The sequence below is a fragment of the Phoenix dactylifera genome, chromosome 12 (assembly GCF_009389715.1).
Source record: "Phoenix dactylifera cultivar Barhee BC4 chromosome 12, palm_55x_up_171113_PBpolish2nd_filt_p, whole genome shotgun sequence".
Lineage (NCBI taxonomy): Eukaryota > Viridiplantae > Streptophyta > Magnoliopsida > Arecales > Arecaceae > Phoenix > Phoenix dactylifera.
Window position 1 is genome coordinate 2,921,675 of NC_052403.1, and position 19,534 is coordinate 2,941,208.

At 40.3% G+C, this 19,534-nt stretch overlaps 2 protein-coding genes across 2 annotated transcripts; both read right to left on the reverse strand.

The window, feature by feature from the left end:
* Positions 1-313: 313 nt before the first annotated feature.
* LOC103705104 (putative RING-H2 finger protein ATL69) lies at positions 314-3,207 on the reverse strand. Its single transcript, XM_008788718.4, has one exon. The coding sequence runs from the start codon at positions 3,147-3,149 to the stop codon at positions 2,619-2,621; it is 531 nt and encodes a 176-aa protein (XP_008786940.1). The 5' UTR covers positions 3,150-3,207; the 3' UTR covers positions 314-2,618.
* An 11,001-nt stretch (positions 3,208-14,208) lies between these two features.
* On the reverse strand, positions 14,209-16,129 carry LOC103705052 (F-box/kelch-repeat protein At5g26960-like). The gene is given in 3 exon segments (XM_008788644.4): positions 14,209-15,503; positions 15,506-15,750; positions 15,753-16,129. Coding segments are annotated over 3 exon segments (1,215 nt in total). The 5' UTR covers positions 15,904-16,129; the 3' UTR covers positions 14,209-14,684.
* Positions 16,130-19,534: the final 3,405 nt, after the last annotated feature.

Genomic DNA, 19,534 nt, shown 5'->3' on the forward strand with positions numbered 1-19,534 from the left:
GAAGATTTTCACTGATCCTTAAATGGCTGTCTTATTGCATTCTATGATTGCCATGGGGTATCTCATGTGGGTGAGAAAATTAGTGTGGTAAGATAGGCAGAGATGCAACAAAGTTTTGCAGTTGGAAAACACTGTGGATACATCCAAATATGGTATGAACCGACTCGGTCAAGGGTGATTTGTAGTGCTCCAAGTTCTTGGAAGTTGTGAGACCTATGCCTTGGTGGTCAAGATGGCGAAAACTTCATATTGGACTACGGGTTCTCTGAAACTTCATATTGGACTCCTTGTTTCCCTTTTTTGTTCAGCCAAATTTAATGCTTCAAGATGGGACATTAATGGAATATTGGCTCGTCCATTTGTCTGACCACTGTGGCATAGGAAGACCGGCATCAATATTAATGGAAGCAGCTAATGGGGAAGGGTGGATAGAAGTGAGTTCAGACTAACTGCTGCATCAACCGGTTGGCTAGTTCAATGGAGCAGAAGAGTTAACAGGAACCCAAGAGGTAGAATGCATTCCTTGCAAGATGTAGCATCTCAGATAGTGAGCCTGTCTCTGGTTCGCATGCCAAAGGAGTGGCTGGTGATGCTATCGGTTTCTGATGGTGTGCAGTGCAGCGGAGTTAATTTTTTGCACACAACCGGCAGCCTCTTTCTTCGTAGCAAGTGCGTGCGTGGTATGCCTCTCCTGCACGGATATGGTGTCAGTCTGTCTCTGTGTTAAGAATGAGAACAAAACCATATTTCTCATGCTTATCTGTCAAAAGATCAGAACAAAGACTTTTCAGAAGTGTAGAATTACTGAGAACTAATTTGTGCCTGGAGGATCAACTCATACATGAGTCCTCTTCGTTTCGTATTATATTGCGTTTGACTGTGTCAATTTAGAGTGAAGAATGGCTCATCCATTGATAGTCTTGGGCTCCTACTGCAGCTTCTGTATTTATGCAGGTTTATGCTTCTGAAGTGGTGTTGTGTTTGCATGGCTTGCTATTTGGCGCCAGGATATAAACTTTCAGCGCGATCATGTGATAGGAATAAAGATCGCAAGTGAAGGAATGTTTTAAGAGCGCATATAAACTTGGGCGTATGGCAATTTGGTGGGGAGGGCGGCCTTCCCCTTCTCTCCTGTCGGGCCAGTTTTTATGTTGGTTTCCATGGGATATCCTGGCTATGTTGCTGTCCATGGGCCAAAAGCGAGGGCAGCATCAGAGTCGTCATTCCAATAAAAAGGTTCTCGAGAGGCCCAGTCTGGTGTTCCATTATGCGAGGAGACTCAGTTCTGGGAACCCCTGACGTAGTTGTTGCTGCATTCGGCTCCACGCTTACCTCCAGGTTTCAAAGGGGCTCGTCATATGGGATACAATATCTTTGCTGGTTGCATTAGCTAACAAAGCACGAGAGATTTTATTACCCCAGCTGACTTGGCATGATGGTATATTTAGCAGGCTAACCATGGGTTAACAACTCAATGACAGGCACAAGACAACTGTCTAGGGGTTTTGATGAAAGGTGCGATGTAAGTGCGTAGGAGAATCTAATGGATGTCATTTGTTAGAAATAAGAGAATGTGGTGATTTAATTAGATGGAATGCATCAGATAGGGACGGAAATCTGCTTGATGTGGGCACGCATTCGCCATTTGCTATCCTTGATCCATTTGGGGACTGAAATTATCTACTCTGATCAGCAAATGAGCTTATCAATGAGACGGTGATACGTGCAATAAATAATGCAGGAACGTTTGAGCAGAAAGTCAGGAAAGGGAAAGCAACTTTTACAAAAAAAGCTTTGTAGGTGAGGCCAAGAATTACGTTGGGTTGCTTGAGCCAGGCTGTGCTTGTGGAGATTGGTTTAAAACGCTGCTTGTTTGGGAGAGCTTTTAGCTCTCGGCGAACATGTGCAGCATACAGTGATGTAAAGGGAGCAGCTGGCAGGTCTATTTATGCAATGTGCACTCGACTTAGGCCGATCATGAATTAATTACTTAATCCCTTGCTACTTGAACTGAATAGCGCATTTTTCCAGCTTTACCGGTCACTATGATCAGTGGCGATGTGGCCTTTCAAGTTAAGCACGTGTTCAGAAAGGCTAACGAAGTTCTGGACTGGATGGTTTTGTATGTGGCCAGACACTGTGGAGGCATTCTATGGGTTGGGGAAGGAGAGTTGCCTAAAATGCTCTGTGACTTGTTGTTTTTTTTGATCCTATTGAATGTATTCGTACTAGAACTATATGAATCATCTATTTTAGAAAAAAAATAAAATAAAATAAAAATATCACACAAATGTTGTTCCCACACTTGTTATAGCTATTCACTCATTTTTAACCAGCAAATAGAGCCCATCTCTATGTGTACCATTTGTTTTTCATTAGTTTTTTCACTGCCTTGATTCAAACAAGGCACTGAAGTGATCGAACTCATTATTGTAGATGTAGATCTCTAATTTAATGTGCGAACAAAATTTTTGAGCTAACTATAAGCCGACTATCTGTAAGGTTAACACCGTGACCAAGATTTTTTTTTTTTTTTAAAAAAGAAAGAAACTAAAGTATAAAGAAAGAATAACAGAGCATCAGACTAAAACCATCTCCCAGCCAACCCAAGCGGCAGATCACCTGGCGTGCACCGCCAGCGGGATGAGCTCCGAGAGCGGCGTGGCCACCGGCGTCGCTGCGGGGGACGGCACCGGCGAGCTCCGGCAGAGCGGGCACGTGGCGCTCACGCGGAGCCACTCGTCGACGCAGTCGGCGTGGAAGCAGTGCCCGCACTCCGGCACCCGCCGCAGCGCCTCCTCGCCCTCGTACTCCGCCAGGCATATCGGGCACGGCCCCGGCGCCGCCGCCATGCCCGCTTTATAGACGAACTTGGGATAGTAGGCCTCGATGGCGGGCCTGTCCAGGCCCACCACCACGAAGGCGGCGGCGTCGGGAGGGGTTCCTCCGGCGACGGTGGAGGAGGGGGCGGCGGCGGCGGTGGAGCGGGGGCTGCTGTTATTTCCCTTGGCGCGGACGCAGACGTAGGAGGCGAGCATGATGGTGGAGACTAAAACGAGGAGGCCGACGGCGATGGCGATGCCGTAGCCAAGGCCAACGCCGGCGGCCGTGGAGGAGGGGAGAGGGGAAGAGTGGGAATCTGCCGACATGGAGGCGTAAAGGTTGGTGGGAGGTGGTGGGGAGGGGGAGAGGGCTTTAAGTTGGTGGTGGAGGAGGTGCAGGGCTCGGGAAAATATTTAAGGCTGTGTCTCGCGTATTAAATGGGAGGGAGGTTTTTGTTCCCACGGTGCCCCTGGATGAGATTAGCTCGGTCATTAGAATAATGAAGTGATAGAGTTTAATTTAAGGTTGGTATAGAGTATTATCAGGTTTTGACATTGGAGATCTTGTTCTCGTGAAGGCAAGACATTTATTGTTCTTCTCTCCACTTCTAGATGCTTGATTACCGAATAATATACTATTTTTTTATATATGTTAACATATATGAAAGCATTTGATATATGCGTACGTACATCATCATTTTTTTTTCCTCCGAAATGGATGATTTATATTATTTTAGTACGAATACATCTAATACGATCAAAAAAAACAATAAGTTCCGAAACACTCTAGGTAACTCCCCTTTTCAACCCATAGAATACCTCCGGAGTGACTGGCTATATATGAAGCCACCCCTTCTCTAAAAACATGCTTGGCCTGAAAGACCATACCACCACTCATCATAGTTCGAATGTTCCGAAGTAAGAGGTGGCCCTGTCCACGGCCCTTGTACACCATCGGTTCAAAATAAAATTTCTTGGGAAGATTTTTTTTTTATTATTATTACTGGAGATGGACTTAGATTCTCCTTTCCTCGAAGCAACGGTAGTAGCTCTTCCCTTTCGTGGGCATTGGATTGAACCTTTGCTATTGGAGCAGAATTGAAGACGCATACTCTGATGGTTGGAAGGTTTGTTTACCATCAAGAAGGATTTTGAATCCTAGAATCCTAGGAGGATGCCGCCAACCCAGGTATTCCATGAGAATGTTGGATAGAAAACGACCGATGCCTGGTGGTAGAGTTGTATATTGAGTATATTGAACGGATTCTAAATATATCTATTTTTCTGTTTTTATAATACAGGTTGGAAATTGCTTTTAGCAATGAGTTCCTTTAGTAGATAGTTTCTTATCTTGGTAACTCATTTTTTTGATGATTATTAATACTCTTTTTTTTTTTTATAGAAATAACTTTCTTTCGGCCGTTGTTTTCATAAATAAACATCTTATATCTTAATAACTCCTTTTACCAAAGTTAATTTCAGCTGCAAATCGTTAGTATTTTGGATGCAAGCCAAATATGAACCTTTCAAGTGTCACGATACAACTAATCTAGCCGATCTAATATTCTTGACCATTTATTATAATTAGTCATGACCATTAAATTTTTGAGTGTAAATAATCTGAAAAAATTTTAAAAGAGAGAGTGCTTCATCGGTCGAGGGCAAATTTCCATAAATCATCCAATAGGCTATGATATTTGGTGATTGCTATGAATAGTTAGAATCTTTTCCCTATTAGAGGAGCCAATTCGATGGATTTCCATTTAATTTTTCTTTTGTTTTTTTTTTTTTTAAGGGATGGGGGTGAGGATTTTAACCATCTAGTGTTTCAGATGAACAATTCATAACCCAAAACTGAAGGAGTTATGTCTACTTGGCTAGAACTCAGAAAGATCCAGATTGAAATTAAGCTAAGAAAAAGAGAAGATGTTGCATAATTTTACTTACAACTCTCATATGCTGATTTATATGTCACCTCCCTTGTTTTTACCACATTAGAGAGGGGTTTTTGATCATTCCGACCCTTCTTGGCAGATAGAGCCAGATAGCAGCTCTGCTGATATAGCAGTGCTCATCAAATGCCATGTCAGATAGCAAGGAGATGAAAATAGAGTAGTGAGAAGGTAAAGCTTTGTTGCTCAATTTAGTCTAAAGAGGGTTATATTTAAGGAGTTTAAAACTTTGAAGGCCACTTATAGCAGATCATTTGATCCTATAAAGATGGTTTACCATGGCAGTAGCATACTGGGACATCCATTTGGTGCTTTAATGAGTTCAATCCATATGCATAGGGCTGTCCGCTAGATAGGTTATTGTAACAACCCAGGACCTCATCCAAAATGGCTAGCCGAAAGGTATTATTTGGGTTCCTTGATCCTGTATAAGTACCCAAGATCTACCTAGCGAATAACCGATGTGGGACTAAACACATGCCCGCACGGGTCCTCACAGTTATATCACTAAGATTATATGTTGGTGGCTAACTGCAAGATTGAGTCGAACTAATGGCTCTGTTTTGATTGCTAAGACTTGCCACTCAATGTTGTATCAACTGAAGCCAATTGTCCTAAACTTCCCCTTTTTTTTTTGATGACAGTAATGGGGAAGTCCAGTTGCAAGCTAACAGATCTAGCATCTGCGTGGGTCTTCAAACAGATCTCTAAGGGAAAGATGAGGGTGACTTTGAGAGCTGGCATCATCTTGATTGAGGGTGACTTTGAGAGCTGGCGCCATCTTGATTAAAGGTGACTTTGCCGAGGTGATTGGCTAGATTCAGAGACGAGCTAGAGAGGTGTATATACATCAGGACATATGGAGTTAGGAGAGAAGATGTATCTCCTTTAGGACGAGACATATCTACTGGAAGACGAATGGAGCAGCGGATTGGATGGTCTCCTTTCTGGCTGATCACTTTGGTAGGATGCTCTAAGTCGATGTGATGCTTGCTTTGAGAGCTTTTAGGAATTTATTGCTTTATGACTCTCTTGAATATATTCATGCTAGAGTGGTTTGAAACCGCCATCGTGCACATGGGGCAGCAGGGGAGTTTGAACTTAAACAACATTGTCACTCAATTCAGAAGCTAGATTTGCCAATCCATCAGTAACTCTTCCATTTGGCAACTAAGATTATAGCTGGGTCTAGGAACACAAAACATTACTAGCTACAATTCAAGAAGAAAATGCATGAGGGAAGAGGGCATCGTGAATAACTTAACTGGAGTCTAGTGGCCCATTGTGTGACATCAATTTGGATCTCCTGAATAGATCTAACTGTGAGGCACATTAGCTTGTTGAACTGAATCATTATTGATACACAATCACATTGGCACCATTGTTTGGAAATGAATCCTAAAACAAATGACATTAAGAATTCCTTCAAAAATGAATAGTTATATTAGCAGCATGCTCCAAATATAATTTCTCAAATTCACCATGCATTGTGTTTTTTTTTTCTTGCAATTAAAATAGACATTCTATCATGCAGTAGATTCTGGAACCATTTCTCTCTTACCCCTTTGTATAATGATGCATAATAATGTAAATTTCCAAGTGCGTTCGACCTACATGCGATCACTGCCCAAGGACATTTCAAAATCTTGGCATGATTGTGTTACAAAAATGTTGAATTTACCTGACTTTGTCACTAATATACTTAATGGCTTGATGATAACAAACACAAGAGCAATGCAATGATTAAGAATGGAAGTGCAAATATCTGTGAGGTCATACCCTTCTCCATTATCTTTTCATATAATGCATTATTTACCCCTGTTATGCTGAACTTTAGGTAGAGTTAAAAAGACTCCAACAAGGCATGCATACAGCTCTGGATTCTAATATTGTTTCAAACTTCGAGACATCTAAAACTATGTTTAGAATTGAGAAACCACATGCACGACAGTTGCTTGCTGTTGACTCTAAATTGATTTTTAAACTTGAACACAAACACCAATCTGCTACAAAGAAGGGAACATGCCGCTGCTCACGCCCTATCCTCCGCTCGAAAAATTCTCTATGAACCAAATCACATCTCGACCATCTTCTTGGACACCGAGTCATCCACAAACCACCCTAATGGCTGGAGAGACAGAGAGAAAGAGAGAGCAAAGCCAAACATAACTCATGTAAATACTCTCATTACCAGGTTGAAGTTTTCACATTGGTTTTGCCAAGTTGTAGACCACAGCATGCCAGTTTTTCAGCAGTTTATCCAACATAGATATAAAAGGTTTTCCTTCAGTGGTCACACCTCTATGCTTAGCAGCTAGAAATTTTATATTCGACTCCTAAATAATGCATCCTGAAAATTTAGGTCTCGATAATTATAGTGCAAGTGGATCCCCCTCCTCTCCCCTGAAAGAGATACTGTCCTTCAGTGAGTTAATTTGCTGTTTCCTAATTTGGGTATTCTAACCTTCAGTTCCTGCATATTGATCCCCCTCCCTTCCTGAAAAAGACAATTTTCTGCAGTGACTTAAATTGCCATTTCCTAATTTGGGTTTTCTAGCCTTCACTTCCTGTATATTGCTTCCTTCATACATTTCATGCAGTAGCAACAATCAAATGAAAACTCCACTGGCTAGAGATAATGGTCTAGACTTCAGAAACAAAAAAGGAATATAATACCTCATGGAAGGACTAGGATTTTTTTTTTTTCAGGGTTTTTTTTTTTTTTGGGGGGGGGGGGGGGGCGGGGGGCGCAGGCAAGGAAAAAAATGAGCTCTTTTTGAGAGTCGGTGGTTGACAATAGAATTAGGAGCCTACAAAGAAGGGAGGGATTCTGGATGAGAGCACTGAGGAAGATGAATTAGAAGAAAAGAGGAAATAGAAGAGGACAAGAGGTTTTCTAAAATCGTTTATTTCTGCACTGCAAACCTAATCTATTTCTTTATGTACCTACTAATGAAAATGAGATGAAAAAGTTAGGATCCTGCAAAGGAGGGAGGAATCCAGGATGACAGTATCGATGAGGGAGAGAGAATTAGAACAAAGAGGAAATAGAAGAACACAAGAGGGTTTCTAAAAACCACTTATTTCTGCAATGCAATCTAATCAAAATAACAATGGTTTAGGTTGAACCCAGTCCATCTGAAACAAAAGGACATGGTTAGATTGTATTATCCATGGAAAATTAATTCTAGTAATATTTAGCCAATGTTCACAGTTCAACAATTTACATCAGTATGATCCCAGTTGCATGAGCAATACCAAATGCAGAGGACTTTTATGATCACCTGCTGACCGACCCACCATGAGTCGAATGACAGACTAACAGACATGGTATACAAAGTAAAAAAGCAATATTAACACAAGTAAACTATAATTCACACTCTTAAAGAATTGAAAAAGAAATAGTGGCAGTAATTGAAATGGATAAAAATTTAGACAAAAAGATACACATGCAAACATGAACCAGTGCAGAAGATAGCATCGTCTGTTTACCCCCATAGTCAGGGAGCTGTGCACTGTAATGTTCCAATAATAGCTAATAGTGCCTACCCACATTCATACCTATCAAGAAAGAAGGGGGAAAAGAAACTACTATCATCTTCTGGATCAATGTAAAACTAATCGAGGTGATCACATAGGTGACCTCAGTAGCCCTACAATTGCCACAGGAAAAAAATATCAATCAATATCATTTCTACCTTTACAGGTTTGTGCTTGTATTGGTCAGTTTTTCGATGTCTGTCATAATAAGATGGCCATTGATATAACTATAAAGAAAGAAATTTTAATTGGAAGTATAATAAATCAATAATAAGATTAACAGGCCAATGGAGGGATACTTGGTTCATAATTAGATATTATAAAACTGCATTATGCAGGAATATCAGGTGCATATAAACGTACCAGGAAAAGCATCATAATTTGTGATATTGCATTGGGTGATTAGAAGTATGATTTTTCTACAAGCATATGATGGGGCTGCTTTCAAAATTCAGAACATCCCTAAAATCACAGATTTCAAATTCTTTTTACTTTTCTGCTTTCCTCTTCCATTTTCTCTAAATGCTTATAGCCTTTTGGTAGCAAAATTATTATAGCTTTAGCATGTAAACAACCAAATAACTTTCACAAGTAAAATCTAAATAATAACTTTCAAAATTTTGGATCCAAAAAAAAAAAAATGAAAGAATCATCAAATTTCAGTCAAATAGCCTTCTAAAAAACAGATTTAAAGTGATAGAGTACTGAACGATTTTAAAAAAAATTAATTATATGTTAAAACAGCCGCATACTTACAATTCCTATAAGAATGAAAGAGGGAAAATCAATTACAAGATAAAAGAATAACATTCTCACACTGTAAATTTATAGAAACACATCATTAATCTGTAGTACCAAGATATCTGCTGCTGGACTTTTAAACTATATATTATTGGTAAAATGCCTGATTTTAAATTGTTTACAACATTTTATTAAGAGCCTTACACCAACAAGAGTCCTCAAACAATCATAATTCAATAGCTAGTAGTAGACCACAGTTGCAATAACTGCTGCTATGCACAGATTTCTGTAAATGATCCCACGCATCAAAGAGATAGAAAATGGCACTTTAGGCATACTGACTTGAAAACGGATTTAGAAAGTGGCACACTGCCTTATAGGTTAACACTGGCTGGTCCCATATGTAGAAAAGCTATAATAGTATAATATTGCTTAAGATGTTCACAATGCAGCGCGAGTTCTAAAGAGAATGTATTGGACAAATTCATTTGCGCAAGACAAATTCATTAAACAATGCACTAGACTTTCACAAGTGTAAAGAGGTGAATGAACCACAAATTCTTGATATGGAGGTGCAACTGAATATTCAATAATTTTATCAGAACTTGTTTAAAGTTTCTTTAACTTGAGTCAGTCACTTTAATACCAATGAACTACTTGTAATGACCATATCACGTGCCTTATCGAAGATTGGAAAATTCATTTCTCATCGTATACTCCTCTTTCCTCTAGACACTTTCATCAATGACCTGAGCAAGATAATAAGCTGGCTGGTTTTTTCAAAGGTTTTTGTAAGCCCATCTACATAACTCATATCGATATGATAAAATTTGTTAAACATGGTAGTTACTACTCTCACTGCAAATTCTGGTTGAACCTAATGCCTCACCCTTAGCATTTGAAACCCTTGCTTTGAAGAAGCATATCTGCAAATTTTTCCCTGACTATGGATATCCTGAAAGGCTTATGCCATTTAAAAATCCTGGTTTGAAGACATACAGAAATTTTAGCCTCGTTTTTCATTAATCACGATAATCAACCTTACTATGACAATATTATCTGCATCAATTCTAAGAACAAATCAACGAAACGGTGGATTGATGTCAGGTTGACTGCTTATAGAACAGATAGTACAATCTATGAACTTTTTGTAACTAAAGTAGTAAATGATGACACTTGGACTCAACTGATAAGTACAAAAGCTTCAAATGCCTTAATAAGAGTAGCGTAAAATATGTATTTTCTTTTCTTTTTTTTCTTTTTAAGCATCAGCAAGCCCCCAAATCAATTGCATTACAAAACTTACCTCACAATTGTTTCATTCAAAAATACTAATTAAAAAAAGTATCTAACAAACAAGAAAGCTTAAATAAGTCTATGCAATACATAGTTGTCATCTTATCCTTATTTACTTAACAAGACACCAGTTTTAACCCTTAACCATTACCAATCACCAAAGCATCAAATCGTGAACCACTGCAATGCTATAATGAGTGGATATTTGTGAAATATGGTTCTCACTAAGGCATCAAACTGGTTTATGAATTATTTCTTGATGCCCGTAAAATCTATAAAACCTTTACTCTTTTACAACAATACTTGTCAAAACAGCTAGAATGGGACAGACTTTCCTTAGCATCATCGCAATCCTGAGATTTCCAAACAAACTCTGTTATGGAGCACTTTTAATATGATAAATACATTGTATTTTCGTCAACAGTTAATAGAAAATGGAAATTCGATGCTCGATTACAGGACAATATAATACACCCAAAAGTTCATCTAAAAAACTGGTGGAGCCGAAAAATCAGGAGCTTTATTAATCCAAAAGATCAAGATTTTGAGTACGATTACTACCATGAAATATGCAAAAACAAAAAGAGCATTGTATATTTGGTCGAACCAATTTAGTGTAGCTAGAACAAATTAAAAAAATAACACGTATCTGAAATTTGAGTGAAGTTAAATCCAAAATTGTATCTTTCCCTCTCTTCCTACTTCACAAATCCACAAAACGCAGCACAAAAGTCCAACATTGCAATGGATTTGGTCATAATCACCAAATATTATATTAAAGCAGAGACCCTACAAAACATCACCACTCATCAAATAAAACAGGAGGAACATAAACAAAGAGGGAGAGGAATGCGAAAGCTGGTGGGTTTGGTTTATCAGAGAAAGAAGAAGGGAAGAAAAGAGATGCCGAAGGGGAGGAAACGAAAGAAGTTTGGAGCAGCGAGGAAGAACACGTTTCCGGGGGGTTCGAGAGACCGAGAGAGCTCCGGTCAATGCCGCTCCGGCCGGCGAGAAGGGGGAGGGAAGCGATGGGAGGAGCTACGATTGATATCGTCATTTCTGCTACCGACTACCGAGAGCGGAGCTCTACGTAGTATGTACCTTTTGCCGAGACCTCAGGATAAGGCCGTGAGGGTTCATTTCGCATTAGGCGGTCCGGATCATTAGAGCCATTTCAAAAAGAAATAATCATGCGAAAAAAAATTCTAAATTCCTTAAAAAAATTTATTTTTAAAAATTTTAATTTAGTATAATTAGATCATCTAATTTTTAAATTTGCTCAATTAGAGCTCTGGCTATGAATTCCATCACGCTGCCATAAAGAATTTGTCGCATGATCAGAAAAGGATGATCCCTCATATGATATAATATCACAATTATGTCGTGGCAGCCAAAGAGAATTTATAGCTCGGATCTGAATTGAATGGATTTAAAAATTTGATAATCTAATTGTACTAAATTTAAGTCCAGAAGAAAATTGAAAATATGTAAATAGTTCAAAATTTTTTGAATGATTATTCCTTTCAAAACACTATACGAGTTATATAATATGATCTGCATAAATTTAATCAGTTATTGAATTGTGGATATAAATAAATATGCTAGGCAAGGAGAAGAAAACTTTCCATTCTCCTGGATCAATCTCATCGCCTCTTCCCAATGAAAGCACTAAAAAACTAGTATGGAACTTTAGCTGGCATGAACCAAGCAATTTGATGGCTTTATTGTGCTCTTATACTATGTTTGATAGGTCAAATAGGCATAAGACCTAATATTTTGATTGTTGGTTTAATGGATTGAGGGCAATATTTGTTTGCATAAGACTTTGAATTTCAATCTTTGAACCAAGCTTAAATTTATTTGAGCTTTTGGTTAATCATGGTCTAAGTCTAGCAAAATTCAAGGGTATCAAGCTCTTCAAAGTAAACCTTTTTCAGCTTGCTCAAAATTAGACTTGGTCAAACTCAATCATCAATCCAAACTTGATTAGAGTGGATTCCAAAATAGGCTTGGCCAAGCTTAGCTCGAATACTTTAACAGTTTGTGTGCATGATGTCCATTTATTTACCTTATAATGGTGCATGACATTTCACATGCTTAAGTCTCCATCGATGATCCTTCCAATATGCAAATATTTGAGAGGTAATGAATAATAGACGAGTGGCAATTTAGAAAATCTATTCTTGTATTTGCATTACTATTGTGTCTTATCTCACTATATACAAATTATCATCCCAAGATCAAAACCACTTGAAGCCGTGTGTAAATTTCTCCAAAGAAATATTCCATTAGTTTGCTCTATATATTTAAATGAAACATGATACAACATGCTCACGAGAGACTAGTGTGAGCTGCTGGTATACCAAAAAAAAAAAAAAACCATGATACATCACACCAATCCCATCATCAAAATGGAGAAGAATCGAGTATAGATCTAGGCCCGAAAAAAAGAGAGGCAAAACAATAAGTTTCTCTAAAATAAACCTCCTTACCTTCTCCGGAAGTAGATATCACCTCATGTTGATCCTATTTGAGAGTTGGACCATATGTATTATACCATTAAATTATAATTCCAAAGTTGTTCTATGTTTGTGAGGCTCCAGATTATTCGCCTTTGCGCAATTATAACTAATGAATCCTAGATATATTCTAGTTAATTCAATTCTTATTATACGGATTAAAAATAAGAAAAGTGTACCTCCCAAAATTGAAAATACATTTATTTATTTTTATAAGATATTAAAAAAAGAAATCAATCAAATTGAAGAACACTAGCTTAAGCAGTAGAACTTAGGAGTTTTTGCAAAGATTTAGAATATGGCATGCTAGGCTTGGTACAGTGGACTCGCAGGTTGAAAGGGGATTTGATAGTGATGATTAATATTGCACTAAAGAGAAGATGTGATCTTTCAACATTAATGATAAATGCTGCCGATATCCTCAAAAACTCCTTCAATTGATATGAGTGTATGTGTTGAGAAGACAACCCTTTGGTGGATTGGCTATCCAAATATGCACTTCGCATCGAGTCAACAGCTTCATAACGCTATAGCCATCCTGTTAATCTATTACTCCCGGTGCTACTGATTCTAACTCTAGAAGGCTTGCTAGCAGCTAAAATAGTATAATTGGATCGATTTGTATCTCCATAGTTTACTTATCATGTACATGGATGGAATCATTATATCTCAAAACCCATTTACATGGGATGAAAGGTGACTCATGACTATGATCAAGTGGTTGAAAGGGAAGGGAAGGGAAGGGAAGGGAAGGGAAGTAGTAATCGTCCCTATCTCTCCAACATCTTACCTATTCAGAGTGAGGAGATTATGATCCGAGCATCCATTATGTATCATGAAGGAAATCAACTAGCTGATGACTTGGCATCTATAGTATACCAATAGAGATGATAGTGAACCAGATGTCTAGATTTTTTCAATATTTGAATATATTTAAATATAGACATAAATTTAAGTATTTGACTATATCTTAATATCCTGTTTAAGAGAGATAAGTGATAATTTTAACATATTTTTATATTTATATTTATGTTTATACTGTAAATTTAAAATAAATATAAATATAAATTTTAATATTTCACCAAATGTGAGAGAAAGAGAGAGAGAGAGAGAGAGAGAGAGAGAGAGAGAGAGAGAGAGGCTCACTACTCTTTTGGACTGCGAAGTCCCCTTCTTCCGGAGGCACCTTTAAGGCAGGTGCGGATGCCCACGGGATCCGTTTTATCAGACGGTGGCCTTTTAGAAGTTTGCTCCCTGCTTCCTGTTATAATAAAAAGGCTTACCTTTTTATATTCAAAAGAAAATAATCACAACAATCCAATGATGGCACATGCAATCTTCTAAAGCTTTCTTTTTACTAGAAGAAAAACCGACATCAGTGTCGCCCACTTACACTTGCCATTTTTCAATTTCGAGTTTGAGAATGTGTTTTAATATGAATTTTATTGTTGCGAATTTCATTAAACTTCTAAACTACTCCAAAAGAGGCAATTTCTGAAAATAAATCAAATCAACAACCCCGGTCGCAAGATCCACAATCAGAATCGTCACCTCGATCTACGGTCATAATCTACGGTCGTGATATCCCCATCTCGATCCGAGGCGGAGAAAGGCATACCCGTACCACTCTCCCCGGACACGAGGCATAGCCCGACACCTCACTACGAGAACCGCAAGCACATTCACCAACCAGAATCCTCCACGTATCACGTCTCGACGCGCTCGAATCCCTCGATGGCACCTTCCGGAATCGAGCGACCGGTCCGTCCTCGCATTCTACCGGCCGGTTACCGATGCCTTGGAGTGTGCGCCGTCTAGCCCTCGACGCAAGCGAACGCGGCGCGGCGGAGGCCCCGCGGGATGCCCAGACCGCGGGTCCACTCGCCGCCGACGATGTTGTAGACCAGCACCGCCCCCTCCACCGCGCCGCTGGCGGAGGAGACGTGGGCCAGCGCCACCACCTTGTCCTCCCCCACGGTGGCGCAGCTGAACCGGACAGTCCCGCCCAACCGGGCCCGGCCCGTCACCGGCGGTGGCTCGAGACGCGTCCACTCTCCGCCCCTCCGTCCCCGCCCCGCCTCCCACCGCCAGAACGACACCTCCACCGCGTGGCTCGCCAGCACATACACGTGCGCTCCCACTCCGCACGCCCCCACCACGCACCCGCCGCCCGGCACCGTCGCCGCCTCCCGCCCCCTCACCAACGCCCCCACCCCCACGTGGTACGCGTCCATCGACCCCGCGCACACGTGCGGATCCAGGCTCCCGGCCGCCTCCCGGCCGCCGACCCTAAGCCCCCCGAGGACGTAGAACACGCCATCGGCGGCGGCGCCAACGCACCCGTACCGCCGCCTAGGGGCCTCCGCCACCACCCGCCACAAGTCGGCGGCCGGATCGTACTCCTCCACTGCGGAAGTCCGGGCGGAGCCACCGGCGACGTAGATCTTGCCGCAGATCGCGGCGGTGGCGAACTTCTTGCGGGGGAAGAGGGTCGGTGCGCGGGAGGTGATCGCGCCCGTCCACGTGTCGTACCGGAGGGTCGCGCCGTGACCAATGACGTAGATCGAGCGGCCGACAGCGGCAAGTCGAGCGTAGGAGAAGGATCCGTCGAGAATCTGAGGGGGGAGGGGGAGGGGGAGGCGGAGGGCTCCCAGGCTGCAGCGGCGGGCTCGTCGACGGGGAGGGAGGCGGATACTAGGAGGCCGAGGTTGGAGAAGGAGACTGCATGGAGGGTGCGGCGGAGGCGGCCGTGGGAGCGGCGGAGTTCGAGGAAGGCGGGGGAATCAAGGAGGAGGGAAAAGCGGCGGCAGACGAGGGGAAGAGAAGGGAGAGAGGAGAGCGGAACCCTAGACAAACACTCCAGAAGGAGATCGTCGGGAGGGAAGAGATGGGGGACGCGGCGGCGGCGGCGACGGAAGAGGACGGCCGGAAGTGCTGGTTTTCCGGCGGTGATCTGGCGATCTCGCGGCGGGGGTCGGGGAGGCAGGACTTCACGAGCCAAGAGAAGGTTCGAGAGTTGCAGGTCTCGGCCATGGCGCCGATTAGAGAGAGAAAATCCTGGCTGTCTTTTGAAATTTGTCAGTGAGAGATGGTACTGTTTATTAGTTGCTTTGCACCTGGAATTGATTGTGATTAGTTATTCTCCAAGGATTTATTCAATGCTCTAATGATGCCGAGGTTGAAAGGTTTTGTTTGGATTGGTCGTAGGGATGACAAATTATGGCCCCATCCATTAACGATAGGTTCGAATTTAATATAAGCAGATCTGTATCATAAATAAATTAAATTATTTTTTTATTAAATGGGTTTGATTTAGATTTAGATCTTTCGTTAAACTCATTTTGATTCTTTTAATAGTTAAATCAGATAATGACCGGACATATTTGACTTATTTAAGATCTTTAATTCATTTAAAATCTGCTTAATTTATTTATTTCATTTAACCACACTTGCTTAACTAATTTAATGCATTTAATATATTTAACTCATTAAAACTCATTTAACCAATTTAATCAGTTTAGCCCCGTTTGATTTATTTAAACAAGTTACGCGGAGCCGATCGGATCGGATCACCTATTTTATAAATAGGTTGGATTCAAAAATATTGACTTATGTAATAAATAGATAGTTTTGGATTGAATTTTTGACCAGACTTGCATAGCTGTCATGATGTCCCCTATTAATTATTATTACATGCTACGAAGTCTTTATTTCTCGATAAGAAAGCTGATTATGGAACAGGCTCGAGCATAGAAAAAATGTCAAATTTTACTAGGCTCGATCTGAAGCCTGATTAAAAATAAATTAAGTTTAAGCCTGAGATTGGCCCATGATTAGCTCTACTTAACAGGTGACATCATGACAGCTAATAGGAAATGGGTCGTATCTTTCGTGTGAAAGAAAAATTCACCTGCCACCAAGGTGGTAGCTCAGTTGGAACGGAGCGTTTACTTCCAACCAAGTGGTTCCAGGTTCGAAACGCGCGGGCGTCGATTAAATTTGGGGACCGAATGCTCCACGCCTGGACACGGGGTCTGGAAGTACTACTGGTCGGCTGATAGCCTGGGTGGTGCCAGGTGTGACGTACTCACACGGAGGGTCGGGTCGGATAACCGAGCCGGCTCACGGGTGGGGAGGGTATAAGTAAAATAGGTCGGCGTGCCCAACACACGATCTGGTTTGCCCGCATCGAATATTCTCCTGGCGGGGTGGGGGGCCCAGTGGGGGCTGCTACGCGGGGTTGGGCTTGTCCCTTCCTCCCCCCTGCTCCCTTTTTTTTTTCTTTTTTTTTTAGCAAAAAAAAAAGAAGAAAAATTCACCTCTTTTTGCATGAATCCGTTGTTGGATAATCCATTGCACAAATATCAAGGCACTCCAAACTATCCTTTATCCTTCTGTACAGATCTCAAAATAATTAATGGGATTCAATGATAGATTTGAGCGAAGAAAGGTAAATCCTTCTTTCGCACAAAAGATACTGTATAGGAGGCATACCCGAATTTTGGTATCCCGAACCGACCCCATACCTACACCGGGTGTATCGATACTATATCTCTTTATGGTACCAATATGGAATCCGACCACTCAGGCGATGAATTTTGGATATAGATGAATGGTTGGATGACTGGGATACTTAAAACCAGTTTTTAATTAAATCTAAATTAATACCCTGTTCCTTTGGCTCTACCTTTTTCTTGACATTCCAACAGCGGGCAGGCGAAGGAGGTGGCGAGTGTGCTGACCTAAAGGTGAAGGAGAGAGGGGGAGCTTGTGATGAGGGACATGGGGAGGTGGAGGAAGGCAAGCGACCAAGGGCGGAGTCAAAGGGGAGGAGGTGCAGGTAGGGAAGGGGATGAGGTGGTGCATGGAGAAGGAAGGCAATCAAGACAAGAGCGTGAGATTTTTCTTTAATCGTTTGATAATCAGATCATTTAATAATAGATAATTAAAATATCTTTTTCAATGAAGGCCAAGATTTATTCTCTTTTTTAAATAAAATGTTATATAAAAGCCCCATATTGAGACCCAAATCTCATATGATAAAGTTCTGGATGGACTCATTTTACAGTTTGCAGCACCGAGCATCTGGCAATGCACATGAGGAGCTGATGGGTATCTCTTTTCTAAAGATTCAAATTTATATTTTGTTGGATGATGAATACAGATCTTATCTCATTTGCAAAATTCAATTGTAATATAGATGTTACGTTTGCAATAAAATTATTGCTATAGTTTTTTTTTTGTAGTTTTCAATCCTAGTTATTTATAATATTGTAACTTGATGAGTTAGTCGAAGGTCGATCAATGGTTGAATTGCTAATCTGTAGTTGGTCTGGATGGTTGATATAGAGCTCTCCTAGCTTGTATCTTAGGATATCTCGATTTCCCATTTAACTCCACCGATTTTTTGGTTACATGAGATAGTTGATGTCACTTAGGTGTTCATATTTGGTGGTAGAATGATCGAAAGTATGGATGATAGGAATTATTCTTTGGTGATCAATTGATGGATGAGTTTGGTTGTAGATTTATTCTCCATATTATAATTTGTCGACAATGTTATGTTGTTTCTTAAAGGATGTAGATTTTTATCGACCATATCAAGAATGGAGGCATTATTTTCATGTTTATATAGTTATGTACAACCCAGCGGAGAGTGGTAAATAAATTATTCCTAGCTTGTTAAAGATCAGAAAGCAAAATATAAGAAAAATTGACTAAAAACTAGCGAAGATAGAAATATTAGAAGACCATTGAATTGCACAATGCAGCATGTGAGATTGATGTATAAAGATAGATACCACCTAAGGGTTAAATGATGGGCTAGCAATCAAAAGTTTGACAACTATACTTTACTAAATTTATTTCCATGAAGACCCTCTTTGAATATGGTGATGGTTCATTTACAAATTGAGGAACTACAAGGTTCTAAGGAAAAATACATAAAATACCAAATATGGAACCTGGTGGGTTAATAGCACTCATCAGCAAAATATTTGGCTTCATTGTTTTAATCATTACAGTCACTTGTTAAGTATCCTCATGATTGTGGGAAAGTAGGGATGCCCTGGATAAGAAGTTTTAGTGAGATAACTGTGAATCAAAACTCTCTTAAAAGGTGCATCAAATGAATCACATCCTATCACTCTCTTTTCGGAGTAGATTATTCTCAATTCTCCAAGTGCCTTGCATATACTATTACTAAAAGGAGGTAAAATGAAAAGGATTTCACTACAATACTGCTAAATTCTAGCAGTTTTAAACTTGTATTACTATTTTCAGTACAATTTATGCCTCATTTATTTATTATAAGCAATTCACCTCGCAATACATTAGTCAGGGAGCCTCATCAATCTTGTATGAGATTATCTTTTTATTACAACAGAAAATTGGGAGATTTTGACTCTCTCCTAATACGACCACATATTTAATATTTTTGATTTTAAATATCAAATCAGAGTTCTATTATTTATTCCCTACCCTCAAGTTTTTTTTTTTGGTATGCAAGTGCATGGTGCAAGCTGGTAATAATACTAAAAGAAGCACGTTTGCCAGCAAGATAAACCTTGTCCTTTTCATAAAAAATTAGCTTAAAAACGCAATCCAATTAATTTCACTCAACTGAAACAAACGTAATCCATTAATTTCACTCAACTGAAAACTT

What these genes read in the sequence shown, in the direction of transcription:
- LOC103705104 (XM_008788718.4), bottom strand. Translation starts at nt 3,149, where the DNA reads ATGTCGGCAGATTCCCACTCTTCCCCTCTCCCCTCCTCCACGGCCGCC.